The sequence below is a fragment of the Jaculus jaculus genome, chromosome 1, assembly GCF_020740685.1.
Source record: "Jaculus jaculus isolate mJacJac1 chromosome 1, mJacJac1.mat.Y.cur, whole genome shotgun sequence".
NCBI classification, from domain to species: Eukaryota; Metazoa; Chordata; class Mammalia; order Rodentia; family Dipodidae; genus Jaculus; species Jaculus jaculus.
This window is the reverse complement of record NC_059102.1, coordinates 103,826,607-103,848,730: the sequence shown is the minus strand read 5'-3', so window position 1 is coordinate 103,848,730 and position 22,124 is coordinate 103,826,607. Positions and strand designations below refer to the sequence as shown.

The 22,124-nt window shown below is 43.7% G+C and overlaps 1 protein-coding gene across 2 annotated transcripts in view; it reads right to left on the bottom strand.

The window, feature by feature from the left end:
- Positions 1–22,124, bottom strand: part of Phf24 (PHD finger protein 24) — a 30,764-nt gene that overhangs the window by 5,785 nt on the left and 2,855 nt on the right. The window contains exons 1-3 of one of the 2 annotated variants that reach the window (XM_004658352.2): positions 18,741–18,895; positions 2,334–2,715; positions 934–1,119 (exon numbers count right to left, since the gene is read on the bottom strand). In XM_004658352.2, coding sequence (XP_004658409.1) covers positions 934–1,119; positions 2,334–2,711 — 564 coding nt within the window. In that variant the 5' untranslated portion in view covers positions 2,712–2,715; positions 18,741–18,895. Of the gene's footprint in view, positions 1–933; positions 1,120–2,333; positions 2,716–18,740; positions 18,896–22,124 lie in introns of those variants that run through there. The other variant, XM_045141680.1, reaches the window with a different exon arrangement.

Below are 22,124 nucleotides of genomic sequence, written 5' to 3'. Positions count from 1 at the left end.
TCTAGATAAGTATAATGAATGATAACTACAAACTCTTACAGAAAGCACTGCTCTAAGCAGAATTACTTTAGAAATTATTTATTTGCATGCAGAGAGAGAGAGGAGAGAGACAGACAGAGAGAATGGGCACACTTGGGCCTCCAGCCACTGTAAACAAATTCCAGATGCAAGCACCTCTTTGTACATCTGGCTTTATGTGGGTACTGGGGAATTGAACCTGGGCTGTCAAGCTTTTCAGGCAAGCACCTTAACTGCTGAGCTATCTCTCCAGCATCAGAATTACTTTTTATCAACATTTCTTTTGGTTTATTTTTATTTATTTATTTGAGAGTGACAGAGAGAGAGAGAATGGGTGCATCAGGGCCTCCAGCCACTGCAAATGAACTCCAGATGCATGTGCCACCTTGTGCATCTGGCTTACGTGGGTACTGGGGAATCGAGCCTTGAACCAGGGTCCTTAGGCTTCACAGGCTAGTGCTTAACTGTTAAGCCATCTCTCCAGCCCCAGAATTACTTTTTTTAAAAAAATATTTTTATTCATTTGAGAGACAGAGGCAGATTATATATATATGGGGGGGGGGGAGAGAATGGGCACACCAGGGCCTTCAACTACTGCAAACGAACTCCAGATGCATGTACCACTTTGTGCATCTGACTTATGTGGGTCCTGGGAAATCAAACCTGGATCCTTTGGCTTTGCAGGCAAGCACCTTAACCACTAAGCCATCTCTACAGCCCCCAGAATTAGTTTTATTTTTGTTATTTTAGGCATGGTTTCATTCTAACCCAAGCTGACCTGGAACTTACTTTGTAGCACAGGCTAGCCTTAAACTCATGGCAATCTTCCTCCCTCAGCCTCTTGAGTGCGGGATTTCAGAAACAATGTTGTTTTCTACTGAGCAGCAATTCCCTGACCATGCCGTCCAGACTCACACAGTAGTGGCAGCTCCAGCCTGTCTCTGTGTGGGCTGTCTCGGTCACCTCTGCTGCACTATCCCCTTGAAGGTAGCCCATGCGGCGCAGGCAGCCATCATGGAAAACCCTGGTGCAGACTCTGCATGGGAAGAGGCTCTCAGCTGTCCACACCTCACAGATATCACACATCTCATCGTTGACAACCTGGTGAAAGATTGCAGGATTGAACAAGGATTTGAAAGTACCAACAGCAAAATTTTATGGCTCCCGTATGGGACCGGGTATCTCACAAGCCTATGACAAAGGTTCCAGAGCTTGCTTTCTGGTGGGTGAGAACCAGCTGTCTCTTCTAGGTACTCAAGCCTTTGTGACTACTTTCTGAGAAGGGTACTGCTAGCATTTTAATAGAGGAGCATCTGTTGTTGAAGGATTGTCCCAAGCACTGTATGATATTTAACATTCCTGGTTTCTTGGCACAAGTATTAGTAGGAATCACGAATAATTGTGATTTTCCTCAAGTCCCTCTCCCCAAATTTCCTAATGCTTCCTTACAGGAGTCAACACTATCCATGGTTGAGAACCCACAGGTGAGAGGGTCAGTGCAAGGCCAACCATGGTATCATTTCTTATCACTCACTAGGCCAAGTCTTTCATTATGGCTAACTCAAGATACAGCTTATATTAAAAAAAAAAAAAAAACAACCAAAAAAAAACACAATACTTTTTTTAAGCCAGGTATGGTGGCACACGTCTTTAATCCCAGCACTTGGGAGGCAGAGGTAAGGGGATTGCCGTGAGTTTGAGGCCACCCTGAGACTCCATAGTGAATTCCAGGTCAGCCTGGGCTAGAGTGAGACCCTACCTTGAAAAAACAAATCCTAAAAACTCCTCGCCCCAAAAAAACTTAAAAAAAAATTTATTTGAGGGAGGAAGGGAGAGAGAGAAAGACAGAGAGAGAGAGAATGAATGAATGAATATGGGCACACCAGGGCCTTAAGCCATTGCAAATGAACTCCAGACGCATGTGCCACCTTGTACATCTGGCTTATGTGGGTCCTGGGAAATTGAACCTGGGTCCTTTGGCTTTGCAGGCAAATGCCTTATCCACTAAGCAATCCCTCTAGCCCCCACAAGTTATATTTTTATTCTTGAAGGAATTTTTCCTTTTGTGGTGCTGGGAATGGAACACAGGGCCTTGCTCATGCTAGCCAAGCATTCTACCACTGAGACACACACTCTAGTCCTCTGTGGAGAAAAAAGCAAAAACAAACAACAAAATCAAGACCTCTTCTGGACTCAATTCTATCTTCCTGGTTCCGAGTCTCATCTCAAGGTCTACTCAAGACCTACTCAGGTCTTCCTGTCCCACTCCTTGCGTCTTAGAAAGGCTGGGGCTCCTGCTCCGATGGCACACTCACGGTTTCTCGGGGATCCAGGCAGATATCTGGAGGTTTGTCATCATCTAGCTTCCTGGTGGGGCGGATGAAGGCAGGGGGCGTGAACCGACTGGTCCTGTCAAACTCCTCGGGCTCCACGCCGCGGCCATCTCGGAGCCGCTCCCAGGCTGCGCGGTGGACACTGCTGTCTTCCTGCACCACTGGGGTGCCCGACTCGGCTTCTTTCTCCTCCTGCACCTCCTGCACCGAGCCCTCCACGGTGCCACGGCGGGACCCCGGCAGGTCACCTGAGCGTCGGATGGAGGGTCTGTCTCGCAGCCCGTCCTTGAAGGCAGACACAGCCAGGCTCACCTTCTGCACCTGCTCTACTGTCTGCCGCTTGGACATCAACACCCCCATGGCTCTGTAGACAAAATCAGTTTCAGCCATTCACGGAAGAGGCAAGCACTATGAAACAGCCCCCTTCTAGAACTCAGGGGTGTAGCATAGCCACGCCAAGTAATATGCTACGGAGTCAGAAGACCTTGGTTCTGCTTCTGAAATAGGCCATGTGACTTTGGTTTTCCCATCTGTGGGATGAGGGATACCCACTCAGCCTATTTCCCCAGGATGGCATGAGAACGGCATAAGAAAATGAGCTTGGGCTGGGGAGACATTTCAGTAGTAGAGAGCTTTTTCGGTGCATATAGAGCTCTACATCTGATTTCTCTCTCTCTTACACACGCACACACACATGCACGCACGCACGCATACACCCCTTATGTAGGAAAGAAAAGAAACAGGGCTTGCCAGTGAAAGTGGAAGGCACTCTGCCTATGTCAAATGGTGTGTTTGTCTTCCTTACTGTCCTAAAGATAACTTGGTCCAGGAGCCCCAGGTCTCTGTTACTTTGAGGTCCTGGGACTTTGGACCTCCCGATTTCCTCTCCTCTACAAGAAGATTCAGCATGTTTCAGCCTCCTGGTTGAAGTGAGAATCTTCGATACAATACATGTACAGTCTACCCAAGGCTAATCCTCATCAAATGCTGGCTAATTGCTAAGCCAGTGTGAATGAACCATTTCTAGGCAATCCCCGAATCAGGTAGTCAAGAAACCCTGAATTCTTGTGTAGGTAGTAAAGGTCACAAACACCCCCCCCCCACCGCCCCCCGCATGCCTCTTTCTGGGTCTTTTGTCACAGAAGGCTGGCCTTTTACGAGCTCTGTGGTAAGTACTTTTGAGTCTTTTACAACTTTGGCAAAGTCACTCCTACATTTTTCAGCTTTGGTTTTCTGCACAGTTCCAGAAAGGTCCCACATAGGTTAAAAAAGAAACGTTACCCTTGTCTTTCTCTGTAGGACCACAGAACAGCACTGGAAAGTATGGACATGACGCGACACATCACAAAGCTGGTCTGCTACTTCCTAGTCTGAGGAACCTTCCGGGAAGTTATCTGAAGAATGCTTGTTCTAAGCAGAGCACAACCCATTTTAACCTTGTCCAAATCCATTCTGATCAAGGGGTACTGAACAGTATCATGTGCAAAGCACTACCTACCCATCACAGGAAACAGAAGACAGAATAGCACCTGATCACTCAAGTTTTCAAATCTTAGCATTCCAAGAAATCAAACAAAAGCCAAGAACTACCTAAAGGAGGACAAGACTGGGTAAACAAATGTCACTTGTAGAATATTCTCTACCACAAAAGTGAAGAACTGGGCTGGAGAGATGGCTTAGTGGTTAAGGTGCTTGCCTGTGAAGCCCAAGGACCCATGTTTGACTCTCCAGGTCCCATGTAAGCCAGATGCCCAGGGACGCAAGTGAACAATGCTGCCGGTGCTCATAAGGGGGTGCACGTGTCTGGAGTTTGACTGCAGTGGTTGGAGGCCCCAGCACGCCAATTCTCTCTCTCTTTCTCTCTCTCTCTCTCTCTCTGTGCCTCTCATAAAAAAGGCTAGACTGTTGGGCTTACCTAAAAAAAAAGCAAAGAGCTTATATATGCTTTACAGGGATGTCTTGAAAGGAGATATTCATGTAAGAGCACAAGTTCTATGACTCCAGTTATGTGAAATGTTCAGCATAAGCACATGTAGGGACAGAAACGGATGGCTGCTTCCCTAGGGCAAGGGAAGGCTGTAATGAAGTGTGCCTGGTAATGGGCAGAGGTTTTATTTGACTGGTGATGAGGTGTTCTAATATCAGAATTGCGGTGATGGTTGTACAATGTTAAGTCATTTTCTTCTACACTTCAAATGGGCAAATTTTATGTTACTTATACAGAATGAGGGCTGGATGTGGAGGCATAGGCTTTTAGTCCCAGCACTCAGGAGGCAGAGGTAGGAGGATCACAGTGAATTTGAGGCCACTCTGAGACTACAGAGTAAATTCCAGGTGAGCGTGGGCTAGGGTGAGACCCTACCTCAACATACCCCTCCCCCCAAAAGCAAGAGACCATACTACTGGGCACAGTGGATCTTAAGGGATGGGTGTGAAGCTATATTCAGTTGGCTGGGGCGGGGGTGGAAAGGTGACAGTAGATAAAGGGAAAGACAGAGACAAATGGAAGGCTATTGCAATAGCGCAGGCAAAAAAGTAGAAGCTTTAAAAAAGAAGGTATTTAAAAACATTAAAAAAAAATTTTATTAACAACTTCCATGATTGTAAAAAATACCCCATGGTGATACCCTTCCTCCCCTCACTTACCCTTTTGAAACTCCACTCTCCATCATATCCTTTCTCCATCTCAATCAGTCTGCACAAAATGATACATGCATCTGGAGTTTGTTTGCAGCAGTTGGAGTCCCTGGAACACCTATTCTGTCTGTCTTCTCTCAATCTCTCTGCTTGCAAATAAATTAAAAAAATACCTTTTTATAAAGAGAGAGACTGATTGAGATGTGCATCTATTTCAGCATCGTATTTCAACTGGATTTATTTATTTATCTATTTTGGTTTTCTGAGGTAGGGACTCACTCTGGCCTAGGCTGACCTGGAATTCACTAAGTAGTCTCAGGGTGGCCTTGAACTCATGGTGATCCTCCTATCGCTGCCTCCCAAGTGCTAGGATTAAAGGCGTGCGCTACCACACCTGGTTTTCAACTGGAAGTTTTTTCAATGGCTTCATACAACTTTTTGGAAGCTGCAAGCCTCCACACCTGTCCCTTTAACCAGAGCCTACAAGACTTTGTATAGTCTGACCTCCCTTTTTGTCCCCGTGTTCTGACTTCATTAGCTCTGCTTCAGTCTTTTTTTTTTTTTTAAAGGAATTTTTTTTTTAAATTTTCATTTATTTATTTATTTGAGAGCGACAGACACAGAGAGAAAGACAGATAGAGGGAGAGAGAGAGAATGGGCGCGCCAGGGCTTCCAGCCTCTGCAAACGAACTCCAGACGCGTGCGACCCCTTGTGCATCTGGCTAACGTGGGACCTGGGGAACCGAGCCTCGAACCGGGGTCCTTAGGCTTCACAGGCAAGCGCTTAACTGCTAAGCCATCTCTCCAGCCCTGCTTCAGTCTTTTCTTAAAAAAAAACTATTTTATTATTTATTTATTTGACAGAGAGAAAGGAGGAGGGGAAGGGCCTCCAGCCGCTGCAAATGAACTCCAGACACATGTGCCACCTTATACAGCTGGCTTACATGGGTCCTGGGGAACTGAACCTGGGTCCTTTGGCTTTGCAGGCAAATGCCTTAACCGCCGAGCCATCTCTCCAGCCCCCTGATTCAGTTTTTATTTGGCATGCTCCCTCTAGTTCCCATTAGTGGCTATTCATCTTTCCGGAGTGCTCACGTATTGCTTTCTTGGGGAAGTCACTGCTGACTTCAGTCCAGAATGGAGTGCTTACAGAATCATGCTCTTTGGAGACCTCATCTTCCTCATCATATATTCAACAGGGTGATTATCTGATCAATGTCACCTCCCTCTGCTTGTTTTGCCTCTCACAACATCTACCTCTAGCTTAGCAAGTTGTATGGAACAGAATGGATACTTAATATTTTTAAGGCCATACATGGTGGCTCATACTTGTAACTGCTGTTGAGTTCAAGGCCCCCATGTATTGCATACTAAGCTTTAGGCCAGTGTGGGCTATAAAAGACAACTTGTCAAAAAAACCCCAAAACAAAACACTTTTCAATTACTTGTCAAGAAGCCATGCTTTTTCAAAAAAGCCCAAAACTTTAATATATATCACATTTGATATGAGCCACATATTCTTTTCAGAAATATTGCTTGTATGTACCACAGTGGTACATATTTCTACCCTGCCATGTATGATTACCAAGGAACCCCATCTTCTTGATAAAAAGGAAGCTGGTAAGGAAAGACATGCCTCTTCCATTTTTAAATTTGTTTTGAAATTGAAATATAAATCTAAGGAACATTTCCTTTAATCAGTAACTTTTTTACAGGGTTTTAGAAAAGGTTTATTGAGATGATTTAGGAAATCATGCTTCAGTGAATAATTAAAATAAATTGTGATTTAAAAATCCCTTTGCCAGGCATGGTGGTGCACACCTTTAATCCCAGCACTCAGAAGGCAGAGGTAGGAGGATCACTATGTCAGTCTGAAGCTACCCTGAGATGGCAATAGTGAATTCTAGGTCAGCCTGGGTTAGAGCAAAACCCTACCTTGAAAAAAATAAAAAAAATCCTTTCTCCTCTCAATTAGAAATAAATTTGGATAGTGTGGGAATAGTTAAGTGGTAAAACAAGGGAAGATTAAGTATATAACATTGAGTTGTAATAATATATATATGGCTGGAGAGGTGGCTTAGTGATTAAGGTGTGTGCCTGCAAAGCCAAAGGACCTCAGTTCAACTCTCCAGGGCCCACATTAGCCAGATGCACAAGGTGGCACATGCATCTGGAGTTCGTTTGCAGTGATTGGAGGCCCTGGTGCACCCATTCTCTCTCTCCTTCAAATAAGTAAATAAATAAAATTAAAAGAAAAAATATAATTCCAGGTCAGCTTGGGCTATATCAAGACCCTACCTAGAAAAAAACAAAACACACACACACACACACACACACACACATATTTGTTTTTCAAGAAGACAGGGAGAGAATGAGAGAGAAGATATGGGAGGACAGGACCTCTTGCAAACAAACTCCAGATACATGCACCTCTTTGTGTATATGGCTCCATGCAGGTACTGGGGAATTTAACCCAGGTTACCTGCTGAGCCATCTTTCCAACCCACATTGGGTTATAATTATTGATGTGGAAAGATGTTCAAAATATGCACACATACTAATGAAAAAAGCAAGCTATAAATATGTCGTCATGATGTAAATTTTATTTTTATTTTAAAGAGAGAATGGGTGGGCTAGGACCTTCAGCCTGCTACGAATGAACTCAAGACGCGTGCGCCCACTTGTGGCACATATGCGACATTGCGTGCTTGCATCACTGTGTCTGGGTACTTGGGGGCCTAGAGATTTTGCTATAAATTCTTAGGCTTCGCAGGCAGGCACCTTAACCGCTAAGCCATCTCTCCAGCCCTTTATCTTTATTTATTCATTTATTTGACAGAGAAAGAGGGAGAGTGAGACAGAGAGAATGGGCGCGCCAGGGCCTCCAACCACTGCAAACGAACTCTAGACGCATGTACCCCCTTGTGCATCTGGCTAACGTGGGTCCTGGGGAATCCAAACTGGGTCTTTTGGCTTTGCAGGCAAATGCCTTAAACGCTAAGCCATCCCTGCAGCTCAGCCCTTTATTTTTATTTAAATATTTCTATTTATTTATTTCAACACAGGGATAGACCTAAGAGCAGCTTGTGGGAAAAAGGTTTATTTTGACTTACAGACTTGAAGGGAAGCGCCACGATGGCAGGGTAAACAAGGCCATGAGCAGAAGGTGGACATCAGTCAATGGCCCACATAAGGTGGACAACAGGAACAAGACTGTGTGCCAAACACTGGCAAGGGGAAGCTGGCTATAATACTCATAAGCCTGCCCCCAACAACACACAGCCTCCAGGAGGCATTAATTCCCAAATCTCCATCAGCTGGGAACCTAGCAGTCAGAACGCCTAACTTTAATGGGGGTCACCTGAATCAAACCACCACAGTATATATGTGAAAGCAGGGGAAAAATCCAGTGTGTTTGGATAATGGGGGCTGGAGATTTAGCTTAGGGAAGAGTGGGTGTCTAGCAAGCTCAAAGCCTGGGTTTGGTTCTCAGCATAGAAAAATAACAAAATCACAAAATCATGTGATTGGATAATAGTGCATGTTTAATTCAATGTACAGTTGGCCTTTCGTGAGTTTTGCATTTGAAAACTCAATCAAATATCACCTGATTTTTTTAATTTGTTTTTGGTTTTTCGAGGTAGGGTCTCACTCTAGCCCAGGCTGACCTGGAATTCACTCTGTAGTCTCAGGGTGGCCTCAAACGCACAGCGATCCTCCTACCTCTGCTTCCCAAGTGCTGGGATTAAAGGCGTGCACCATCGCGCCCTGCTGACCTGATTTTTAAAAAATACATATACGGGTTGGAGAGATGTCTCAGTGGTTAAGGCACTTGCTGGTAAGGCCTAAGGACCTGAGTTTGATTCACTAGTACCCATGTAAAGCCAGATGCACAAGACAGTGCATGCACCTGGAGTTCACTTGCAGCATCTAGAGGCCCTGGAATGCTCATCATCTTCTTCTTCTCTCTCTCTTTCTTAAATAAAATGTAAAAAATATTTAAAATCTTTTGCTACTCTGTATTTTCTAGTTTTTCTATGTTGCAAATTGAATCACACACACACACACACTCTCTCTCTCTCTCCTAGAGACTGGCAACTTGGTGACTTCAGTTTAGAATCTGCAGTTCTGTGACACAGAACATTATATTTTATCCCTTTGGGATTCTGGTTCCCATCTGTTAAAGGCTGTGTTTAAAGCATATGTCCGTATGCATTTAGAATGCTTGTGCTATTCTATAAGTCAAAGTGACCTAATGAGGACCTGGAGCCAGGGTTAGAAAGGGAGTGTAGAGGACAGTGTAGGCTAAAGGTTTTGCTGAGGGGTTGCACTGTGGGGTTCTGGGAGCAGTTGAGCCTATAATCCCCAGACACTGCCTAGATGCTTCATGGGCACAGCTGTGCTCTACGATTAGCCAGGAAAGTGAGTTCCCCCAGGGTTGGACCAAGAGGGAGAATGCAAAACTGACACACAACCCTTAATTAAATATTTTCATTATGAGTGATTATTTTTCCAAACCACTAGGTTTTCATCAGATATCTTAAATGGGATGTTTCTCATTTTTTTTTTTTTTTTTGTACTATAGCCCATAGTAAGAAGTGTATTTTGTCTGGGAGTGGTGGCGTACGCCTTTAATCCTAGCACTCGGGAGGCAGAAGTAAGAGGATCGCCGAGAGTTCGAGGCCACCCTGAGACTTCATAGTGAATTCCAGGTCAGCCTGGACCAGAGTGAGAGCATACCTCGAAAAACCAAAAAAAAAAAAAGTGTATTTTATGAGATGATCCTGTTTATATATGCATTTAGGGACCTGTCACTGAACCTAAAGTTTCAGAGTAATTCTTTCATTATAAGTGATGCCTCCTGATATTTCCTCTTATTTAAAACTTTCCTGGCGACTCCGTCATAATTTGGGGAACTACTGATTATTTTTCATTTATGGATAAACCGTACTTTGATCACACATTCTCTCATTACCCTTTCTTGTCTCCCTCCCATTGGTCCCTTTCCTTTTCACACATTGTCCCCTTCTACTTTCAGAGTCTTTAAAAAACATTATTTATTTATTTATTATTTGCTGAGAGAGAGAGAATATGAATAGCTGTACCAGGGCCTCCTGCCACTGAAAACAAACCCGAGAGGCATGCACCACTTTGTGCATCTGGCTTTCTGTGGGTATTGGAGAATCAAACTCCAGTCATTAGGCTTTGCAAGCAAACACCTTAATTGTGGAGCCATCTCTCGAGCCCAGAGTTTTCTTTTCTAAAATCTAGATTCTGCATATGAGAGAAAACATGCAATATTTGTCTATACTGTTTTGCTTTACTTGATAATTCCCTAGTTCCATCCATTTTCCTGCAAATGACTCTGTGTTCCTTTTTATGGATGAATTAAGATTCCATTGCAGGGCTGGGGAGACGACTCAACAGTTAAAGGTGCTTGTTTGTAAAGCCTGCCAGCCTGAGTTTCATTCCCCAGTGCCCATGTAAAGTTAGATACACAAAGCGGCACATGCATCTGGAGTTGGTTTGCAGTGGCAAGAGACCCTGATGTGCCCATACTCTCTCTTGTAAATAAATGTGATAAAATACATTAAAAATCCATTATATAGTATACTTTTTATACATTCATTTTTTTGATGGGTACCTAAGCTGATTCTACAACTTGGCTATTGTGAATAGTACCACAATAAACACAGGTGTGCAGGTATTTTTTTGTACTGAGGCAAGATTTCCGTGTAGTCCCTGCTGGCCTGAGACTCACTATAAAAGGCTCGCCTTGCACTTGCAACCCTTTTGCCCCAGCGTCCTGAGTGCTTGGATTAGTGGCACATCCCACGATGCCTGGCTCACATGTAGCTACTGCATTTGGGTTTAGGTTCCTTCAGGAGTGCATAGCTGGATATGGTAGTTCTAATTTTAGTTTTCTGAGGCACCTCTGTACTGATTTTCATAGTGACTGGGCTAATTACGTTCATACCAGTGTATGAGGGTTATCAGTCCTCCACCCCTGAATCTTTGCTAGCATTTGATGATAAGTGATTTTTGAGGCAGGGTCTCATTCTAGCCCAGGCTGACCTGTAGCTCACTCTGTAGCCCACAAGGTGTGATATACCACAACCAGCTCTGCTGCTTGTTTTCTTTTCTTTAAAAAGAAAATTATTGGGCTGGAGAGATGGCTCAGTGGTTAAGCGCTTGCCTGTGAAGCCTAAGGACCCCGGTTTGAGGCTCGACTCCCCAGGACGCACGTCAGCCAGATGCACAAGGTGGTGCATGCATCGGAGTTCATTTGCAGTGGCTGGAGGCCCTGGCATGCCCATTCTCTCTCTCTGTATGCCTCTGCCTCTTTCTCTGTCTGTCACTCTCAAATAAATAAATAAAAATAAGCAAAAAAAAAAAAAAAGAAAATTATTTACTTATGAGAGAGAGAGAGAGAGAATGAATGAGAATAGGTACGCCAGGGCCTTCAGCTGCTGCAAACCTGAACTTCAGACACATGCACCATCCTGTACATCTGACTTATGTGGGACCTAGAGAATCGAACTTGGGTGCTTTGGCATTGCAGACAAGTGCCTTAACCATTAAGCCATCTCTCTTGATGACAGGTATTCTGACTGGGCTGAGATGAATCTCAATGTAGTTTTGATTTGTATTTTTCTGATGATTAAAGATGGTGGATAGTTTTTTTTTTTCCATGCATTTATTGGTCATTTAAACTTTTCTTTCTTTTTGTTTTTTGAGGTAGGGTTTCACTCTAGTCCAGGATGACCTGACCTGAAGTTCACTATACAGTCTCAGGGTGACCTCCAACTCATGGCAATCCTCCTACCTCTACCTTCCGAGTGCTGGGATTAAAGGCGTGTGCCACCACACACAACTTCATTTGAACTTTTTTGAGAACTGTATGTTCATTAATTAAATAATCTACTTTTAGGCTGGAGAGATGGCTCAGCAGTTAAACGTGCTTGCTTGCAAAGCCTGACGGCCTGAGTTTAATTACCCATTTACCCATGTAAAGTCAGATGCATAAAGTGGCACATGTGTCTAGTTTGAAGTGGTAGGGGTCCCTGGAGTGCCCATATTTACTCTCTCTCTCAAATAAATAATTTTTTTCAAAACAAGGAATCTTTTTTTTTTTGTTTGTTTGTTTTTTCAAGGTAGGGTCTCACTCTGGCCCACGCTGACCTGGAATTCACTATGGAGTCTCTGGGTGACCTCGAGCTCACAGTGATCCTTCAACCTCTGCCTCCCAAGTGTTGGGATTAAAGGCGTGCGCCACCACACCCAGCTAGGAATCTCTTTTTTTTTGGAGAAAGAATATGAATGAATGAATATTGGTACACTAGGGCCTCTAGCCACGCAAGCGAACTCCAGATGCATGTGTCATCTTGTGCATCTGGCTTATGTAGGTACTAAGGAATCGAACTTGGGTCCTCGGGCTTCATGGGCAAGTGCCTTAACTATTAGGCCATCTCTTCAGCCTAGGAATCTCCTTTTGAAGCAGGACTAGCAAAAAAAAAAAAAGAGGCTCAGTGGAAGGGGCTGGGGTGGGGAGATGGAATGAAACAAAGCACCGGGAGGGGGTTTATGATCAAAATATACCATGTACATGTATGAAAATTGTCAATAAGAGTTTTCTTAAAGGGCTGGAGAGATGGCTCAGCAGTTAAATGTACTTCCTGCACAAGTATGAGGGCCTGAGTTGATCTGAGTTTAAATTTCCAGAACCCAGGTAAATAGTTGGGTATGGCCACATGCACCTGTAACCCGAGTTCTGTGGGGAGCAGAGACTGGAGAATCACAGGGGTTAACAGTATGCTCCAGATTCAGTAATAGACTCTGTTGCAAAGAAAAAAAAATAGTTGGATGAGTAATGTGGGAAAATACATCTCCTCTGACTGCAGCAGACGAGCTCACAGGGTGCCACACCAACACATATACAACACATGTACACATGCCACACAAACTAACACACCACACATACTATACACACACACACAAATATACCCTGGGCATACTAAAGGCACTCTATAGCACTTTTTCTTTTTAAAAATATTTTTTTATATTTTTTATTTTTATTATTAACAACTTCCATGATTGTAAACAATATCCCATGGTAATGCCCTCCCTCCCCCCACTTTCCCCTTTGTAACTCCATTCTCCATCATATTCCCTCCCCCTCTCAATCAGTCTCTCTTTAAAAAGTATTTTATTTATTTATTTGAGAGTGAAAGAGGCAGGGGCAGAAGCAGAGGTGGAAGGGGGAGACAGAGAGAGAGAAATGGGCGCGCCAGGGCCTCCAGCCACTGCAAATGAACTCCAGACACATGCACCACCTTGTGCATCTGGCTTATGTGGGTACTTGGTAAGCAAAACTGGGTCCTTAGGCTTTGCAGGGAAGCACCTTAACTGCCAAGCCATCGCTCCAGCTCCTATAGGACTTTTACTGTTGACTTAAAGGTGCTTAGCTATGAACACAGAGATGTGAAGAAACCTCTACCTTGGACTAGTGTGAAAGATGAACAGCTACTCAAGTGTGTCTTATAGTCTGTTTACCCACTTAGTTTCTGGGGATATACAGAACATATTAGCTCTCCAAATAGGCAGGAGCAGCCTCTTAGAAGCTGTGTCAGAAGTTTTAGGGAACAGCCATAAGACTTTTTTTTTTTTTTTTTTTTTTTGGTTGGGTGTGTAATTGTTGTATGTGTGTATGGTGAATGCATGTATTTGTGCCCATTTGGTGGTCCATGGGCTTGGCCATGCAGAGTGCACTCGCCTGCAGTGTCAGGAGCAGAACATCAGGTGTTCCGTTCCTTCACTCTTCCTTTCTTATTTGAACAGAAGTCTCTTGCTGATCCTGGAACTTGCCATTGTTTTTGAATATTCATTTATTTATTTGCAAGCACACAGAGAAACAGAGGGAGCGGGAGGGGGAGACAGACAGACACAGAGAGAGAATGGACACATCAGGCCCTCTTGCCACTGCAAATGAATCCCAGATGTATGTGTCACTTTGTGCATCTGGCTCATGTGGGTACTGGGGTATCAAACCCAGGCTTTGCAAGCAAGTGCCCTAACTGCTGAGCCATCTCTTCAGCCCAAAGCCTGCCATATTTTTTGATGAGCTAATTCTCAGGTCTCTGCTCCCCGATGGGACTGGGTTTACAGAAATGTGGCCATGCTTAGCTGTTTATGTGGGTGCTAAGGATCCAACTTGAGCTTTCTCAGGCCCTCATGCCTGCACAGGAAGTGATCCTAAACTCTAAGCCACATCTCCAGCCCATACCTCTTATGTTTAACAGAAAGAAGACAAGGGTTGAAAACAAAGTTCAGAAACACTTATTTGGAGATCTGGAATCAACATAGTAAACTCACCTTTCCAAGAAGACTCTCTGGAATAAAAGCAATAGTATGTTGTTTTGTTTTTCGAGGTAGGGTCTCACTGTAGCCCAGGCTGACCTGGAATTCACTATGGAGTCTCAGAGTGGCCTTGAACTCATGGTGATCCTCCTACCTCTACCTCTCCAGTACTGGGATGATTAAAGGCATGTGCCACCATGCCCAGCTTTTTTTTTTTTTTTTTTGGTTTGAAAAATTTTTAGTTTTTAAAATGTTATTTATTATTTGCAAAGAGAGAGGGGGAAGGGGAGGGGAGGGGAGGGGAGAAGAGAGGAGAGGAGGGGAGGGGAGAGGAGAAGAGAGACAGAGAAAATGGGTGTGCCAGGTCCTCCAGCTGCTGCAAGCGAACTTCAGTTGCATGCACTACTATACACATCTGGCTTTATGTGAGTATTGGGGAACTGAACCCAGGTGGTTAGGCTTTGCAGGCAAGTGCCTTAACTACTGAGCAAACTCTCCAGCCCTATTTTTTTAAAATTTTTTTATTTTTATTTTTAATTTATTTATTTGAGAGCGACAGACACAGAGAGAAAGACAGATAGAGGGAGAGAGAGAGAATGGGCGCGCCAGGGCTTCCAGCCTCTGCAAACGAACTCCAGACGCATGCGCCCCTTGTGCATCTGGCTAACGTGGGACCTGGGGAACTGAGCCTTGAACCGGGGTCCTTAGGCTTCACAGGCAGGCGCTTAACCACTAAGCCATCTCTCCAGCCCATCCAGCCCTATTTTTTTTTAAGAGACAGACAGAGAGAGAGAGAATGAGAATGAGTGTGCCAGGACCTCCAGCCACTGCAAACTCCAGATGCATGGGCCATTTTGTGCATCTGGCTTATGTGGATCCTGGGGAATTGAATCTGGGTCTTTTGGCTTTGCAGGCAAGTGTCTTGACCATTAAGCACTCTCCAGCCCTTTTGTTTTTGGCTTTTTCAGATGATGTAATACGAGATATCACAAAGTTCATCCACTTAGAAGGGTTACTCTATTAAGTGAACTGACTCATTAGCAGTATGTAACATGATCCACAGATGCTTCCCAGCACACTTCAGTTCTATTCCCTCCAACCATCACTCACTTTAAGGATAAGACTTATTCTCTGTAAAGATACCAAGAATTACAATTAAGCTAGCTCAATTGTTAGTGATGTCATTGCAACACTTTTGGAAGTTTATTCTTTTTTTGAGGCAAGCCCAACAGACTGGCCTTAAAATTTTTTTTTTTTTTAATAAGAGAGAGAATGAGAGTGAGTGAGAGAGAGGAAATTGGCATGCCAGGGCCTCCAGTCACTGAAATAGAACTCCAGATGTGTTCATCCCCTTGCGCACATGTGTGACCTTGTACGCCTGTGTCACTTTGTATATCTGGCTTACATGGGTCTTGGGGAATTGAACCTGGGTCCTTAGGCTTTGTAGGCAAGTACCTTAACTGTTAAGCCATCTCTCTAGCCCAGGAAGTTTATTCTTAATTTTTTTTTCTGAGGTAGGGTCTTACTCTACCTCAGGCTGACCTAGAATTCACTCTGTATACTCAGGGTGGCCTTGAACTCAGGGTGATCCTCCTACCTCTGCCTCCCAAGTGCTGGGATTAAAGGTGTGCACAACCATGCCCACCTCTTAAAGTATTTTTTTTTTTTAATGAAGATGGACGGTGACATCCACTAGCAAAACAAATAAACGTAAAAAATAAACAAAAAACACTTTTTAGTACTCTCCAAGGCTCTTTGAGTACTGATATTCCTTTTGCTTGAGATGGTTCAACTTTCTAGACTACTTTATGCCTCCAAGGGCAGAAAATGTAGAGTGGAACCATTAAAAAGAAACTATCAAAAATCCAAACAAGCCCCCATGTCATCTTTTTTTTTTTTGTTATCTCCATTATTTGAAATGACATGGTGACTTGACCATAACCTGAGGACAAAACAGAATTAAGCCTTAAGAATAGGGCTAAATATATATATATATTCATTTTTCAAGGTAGGGTCTCACTCTAGCCTAAACTGACCTGGAATTTACTGTCTCAGGCTAGCCTTGAACTCACAGCAATCCTCCTACCTCTGCCTCCCGAGTGCTGGGATTAAAGGCGTGCACCACCACGCCCAGCAAGAATAAGGCTAAATCTTTTAATGCTTAATGAAGAGGACTGAATCTGTACAGAAGAGATACCTTGATTAAAAGTGAGTGCGTTGAAGTAGCACAGATGTACACCTGTGGTGTCTGAGAAATTAACACAATCAGCTCTAATTTCTAGAGAAACAAGTGGTACTGATTAATGATGGGTAAAAACAAATGCCTGGTGAGAAAATGTTGGCCTCTCTTGTGCTAGAAGAAGTCCTTCCAAGAAGAACAAGTTAGAAGGAAATTAAGTTGCAAAGATCCCACAAATTATTCTTGATGACTACTTCTAAGCCTGGAGATAGAACTCGGCTATTTTCCCTCCCATCAAAAAAGCAAAGGTGATAAAAGGATGTCTCAAGAATGATGTGATTATCAAGAATTTGTGGTATATAGGGAAGGCTTGAAAAAAAAATCCTTTAGAATAGAAGCGGGTGGTGGAAAATAATAGTGAGACAACTATAGCCACCTGACTATATGAACTGGAAAAAATGAAAATGGCAACCAGCATCCATCCATCCATCTATCTATCTCCTTCCCCCCACTTCCTTCCTTCTGAGAGAAGGCTGTTTAGATGTGTTTGTCAGGCAGTAAGACATATGTGGGCAGCTTAGAATGTGTGTGTGTGTGTGTGTGTGTGCGCGCGCGTGCGCGCGTGCACATGCACTTTCAGAAGACACACCCATATTCTGCAGAGCACCTGCTTAGAATGCAATAGGATTATTTATAAGGGCAAAGTAGTGGGAGTCAGAAGGAGGTTTGGCTCCACAGCAGGAGCTGGCAGAGAAGTAAAGAAGAGGAAGGCAGCTAGGGAACCTGTCTTCCCAGGTACTCTCTACAAAGATTCTTGGCTGTGGAGAGCCTGAGGAGTGACCTCCTAATAGAAACGAGTTTCCTCGTTCACTATGCTACATGTAAAATACGTTTGCTCACTTGAATCTGACTCTCGATGGGAATGACAGCTCAAAAGCAACTAAAAGGGATTTTCTGGAGGTTATGAAGATTTTACTAGACAGGAATAAGACAAAGAAAACCTCTAAGTGGGAAAAAGGAGACAGGAGAATGGAAACTAATTGATTAATTGGGAGGAGAATGGGTTGAAGGCATGTGCTGCGGCGTACAGCTTATCACCCCAGGCCTTGGGAGGCAGAAGCAGGAGGAACACTGTGAGATCAAAGCCAGTCTGGACTTCATAGTAAATTCCTGGCCAGCCTGTGCTACAGAGTAAGCGCTTCCCTTAATAAAACTAAAAATAAAAAAAAAAAAAATGGGTTGAGTTTGTGGAGAAGAGAACAATAGGAAGAAATGTGTAGGTACCTTCCACAGAGCTTATGTCCCAGAAATCTGCTAGGTGAACATCACAAAGACGACTAAGCAAAACAAGAAGTTCAAGATCACTCTATCAGTACCTGTTCTCTTCATCAAATTTGGTCTGGTAATGTAGGCCTGTAGTTTCTGCTACTTGGAAGGCTAGGGCAAGAGGGCTAAAGAGTTCAAGGCTAGTCTGGGATGTTTTGAAAGAGGATATCTCAAAATAAAAATTGAAATGAGGTCTAGGGAGGTCAGTGGCAGAGCACTCTATCCTACATAAGGTCCTAGGTTTAATCACTAGCACCATAAAAACACAGCAAAATTTTTAATAAAGTAAAGTTGGCCAATGACTTGATAAAATCAAGTCTTTGGAACTCAATTCTAGAAATTCTGCAGTCAGCAATTCTGCCTCCCGAGAGGTGGAGCCTGAATGGTGAACCAGGGCTCCCAAGTACCAAGCAGTAATTACGGATGATTTCTCTGACTGCAAAGGGTAGTAACTAATAATATCTCTACGGATAAGAGACATGAAGTTTTTTTTTAATTTAGCCAGATTTTTTTTTTTTTCACAAGCACAATGATAAGACAAGAGATACCAACATCACCAAAGTCTTCTGTAGTTATGCTATGTACCTGCAGATCACACCTGGCCCACAGGAGGGTAGCTTGCCCTAAGGGCAAAAGCAGGAAGCTTAGAAATGCATCTTCTCTATCCTGGGTTTGACCTGGAGAAATTTAGCAAGAATAGTACCTGTGCGTACATGTGAATGAAAAATTTTAAAGTGGTCAACAACTTGCTCCTGGAAGTGGGTATCTGAAGGATTGCCTTAAGAGCCTTAGGTAAAGCCACACACTTAACATAGAACCCTGAATTCAATATGCCTATCAGGAACAACCTGGAGACTTTAAAGAAAAACCATCAAAAAGAGTTCCCTTACCCTCTGTGGATCTTTGAAGAAACTCAAGCCCCAAGTGGGCCAGATGTTCTCCACAGACTGACTGCTGCTGCTCAAATCCAGTGCTTCATTCACCACAGTGCTCCTGGAGCCTGTTTCCCAATAGCCATTCTGTTGCCTGGCAGAAAACTGTGGAGGTCTATCTCCCCTTCTCCTTCCATGCACTTCTGCTGACCTAGGAAGGCAGTCACCCTAAGCTGCCGAAGGATTTTCTGGAGTTTGCAAGAGGCAGATAGGCTAAAGCTTGAGTAAAACTGTCTGCTGGCCTCAAGACTATGAGGCATGAAAGATGTTTTGTTGCTGTTTAATATTTACTGAAAGCTCACCAAGCTCTAATGTGCATGAGAACAAAACTGTGGCATGATCTTTAGCCTCTGGGGGCCTGGGCTGAGTCTTCATTAAAAGCTACAGGGCTGACTTCCCACAGAGGCAGGGCCACAGTTGAGGAAGATCACGCTACCAGTGATTGGACGGTGCGACTGCACTTAGCAAGCAATGTTTTCAGCAAGATGGAGAGGCACTCCCTGTTTTCTGCCCCTAGGTCTCCAAAGCACAGATTCAGCTCCGTTTATGCAGTTATTTCACTTTAATTATCACAATTTCCTCATTTGCTGATTGTATAAACAGTTTCTGGGTGCAGCCTACTATGTATTAGGTACAAATAAGGTGCTAATAATTGTTGGTGGGGTGAACAAATGGACTCTCACTCAGCCTGTGAGAATTCAGTGAGTATGTGCATGTGTAGGGGGCATAAATGTAGGATTTGAAAAAAAAAAGTGTTGCTTGAGCTAAATTTTGAATAGGAGTGGGAGTTAACCCAGTGGATAAGAGAAAAAAAAAAAAAAAAAAAGCATTCCAGGAAGAGGTAGAAACCCATGCCAACCATGGAGCTATATGGGGACTCCACCATGACTTAGAGGATACAAAGGCAGCCTGGGTGCTAGATAGAAATAGGCGAGGAAATCTGCCCTTACATATGAATTAGCATCAGCCCAAAGAACTAGTTTGAGGTAGTATGCTTAAAATATTGTTTAAAAAGGAATATTCATTTGAATTGTAAGGAGGAATAATAATAAAAAAAAGACCCTCAGAGAGTTAGCTTTTTTTCTGAGGTTAAGAAGAGGGACAGTTCCAATAAGGCCCAGTGCTGGCCAGTGAGTGTAGTGAATCATTGGGGCTTTGTTTATCAGAGACTGGTGATCTGCAAGAGGAAACATACAAACACAAAAAGAGGATGGGGGCCTGGAGAGATGGCATAGCGGTTAAGCACTTGCCTGTGAAGCCTAAGGACCCCAGTTTGAGGCTCGATTCCCCAGGACCCGCGTTAGCCAGATGCACAAGGGGGCGCACGCATCTGGAGTTTGTTTGCAGTGGCTGGAAGCCCTGGCGCGCCCATCCTCTCTCTCTCTCTCTGCCTCTTTCTCTGTCACTCTCAAATAAATAAATAAAAATAAAAATAAAATTAAAAAAGAGAGGATGGGGGCTGGGAGATGTGTCAGTTGGTAAAGTCCTTGTGATGCAAGTGTGTGGGCTGGAGTTTGAAAAGCTGGGTGTGGTGGTGTGCACCTGTCATCTAAACTGGGGGAAAGTAGAGACAGGGGGATCTCAAAGGCTTGCTGGCCAGCTGGTCTAGCTCAATTGGTGAGCTGCATGTTTAGTAAGAGACCCTGTCTCAGAAAACAAATGCAGAACAACTGAGGAAGGCACTCACCCTCAACCTCTGGCTGCCACATGCAGGCGCACCCCCACACATATGAACATGCATACATGCATGCACATACATTCCACATAGATACAGATGTAAAAAATCTTCCTGCTCATTTACTTAATGCTCTTTTGGTGTGAATACCATAGTGATGTGAAACATTTTTCAAAAACCTAATAGAGATGATATATATGAAAGGGCTTTGGAACCTGTAATTTGCTATCCAAATACATAACTGTATTATTATCACAAGAAAGCACATTCATTCACAGCGTTTGGGCAAAAGTAACTTGGATTAGTGGAGCTAGAATGTGGCTACCTGAAGAGGCAGAGTAGCAGCTAGCAGTTACGCCCGAGAAAAGGCATACTCTACAATGACTGCTGTAAATACTCACTAACCTATTTTTCCCATTACTTCTCCGGCCCTTTATAGTAAATAAGTAGAGAAATGCACACTACTTCTCTATGAACTCTTCAAGGTCAATAATGCTCATATCACACAGCATATTCTGGCAAGTAAGTAGCACTTAGTATGGAAGTGGGTCTCCGAGGGTATTGCTGGAAGGTGGGTGGAGGACGTGTAGAGACACCCAATCGGGTCTCCAGCTGGATACTGACAGTCTACGTTTCTAGGTCCAAAGCTGGTAGGAAATTCTGGTCAGACCTTGGTCATTAAGATTGAAGGGTGGAGTATATAATGATATTCCCATCAGAAATGAAGAAATAAATTCACAAAATCAAGCAGCATTGCTGGAGACAAGCATGTGACTCTGAAAGATAATATGTTCTGTAGCTAAAGAGATGGGGTATTATCTGTAGGAAAAGGTATACTGGGAAAAAGGCAAGGGCTTTAGGAAATGGGCCTGGGAAGGTTTTGATGTCCATGTTCCAGAAAAAGGAAACACTTAGAAATTTTTTTTTTTGTTAATTTTTGTTTATTTGAGAGCGCCACAGAGAGAAAGAGGCAGAGAGAGATGGAGGAAGGGAGAATGGGTGCGCCAGGGCTTCCATCCACTGAGAATGAACTCCAGATGCGTGCACCCCCTTGTGCATCTGGCTAACGTGAGTCCTGGGGGAATGAGCCTTGAACTGGCGTCCTTAGGCTTCTCAGGCAAGCGCTTAACCACTAAGTCCTCTCTCCAGCCCCATTTCAACACCTTTAAAAATATGGTGAGGGGCTGGAGAGAAGGCTTAGCAGTCAAGTGCTTGAAGCCTAAGGACCCTGGTTTGAAGTTCGATTCCCCAGGACCCATGTAAGCTAGAGGCACAAGGTGGCACATGCATCTGGAGTTCGTGTGCTGTGGCTGGAGGCCCTGGTGCACCCATTCTCTCTCCATCCCCCCCACCCCCCGCCTTTCTTTCTCTGTTGCTCTCAAATAAATAAAATAAACAATTTTTTAAAAAAAAGTTTGGCGAATTTTGGAAGAATATCATAAGGACATGGTCAGAGAATAGACTGAAGGTCAAAGGCTGAGAAGTCCATGAATATTAATACATATGCAAATAAAACCAAGTGAGCCATCCTCCTCTTCCTTTGGAGAAACACATTTTTTGAGAACATTAAGGTCACCTGGTAACATCCATTACACACATTCTGGAATGATTTGATTTTCATATTCCAGTTTTGATTACAGGAGAGTTAAGCACTGTTTTTAGGAGTT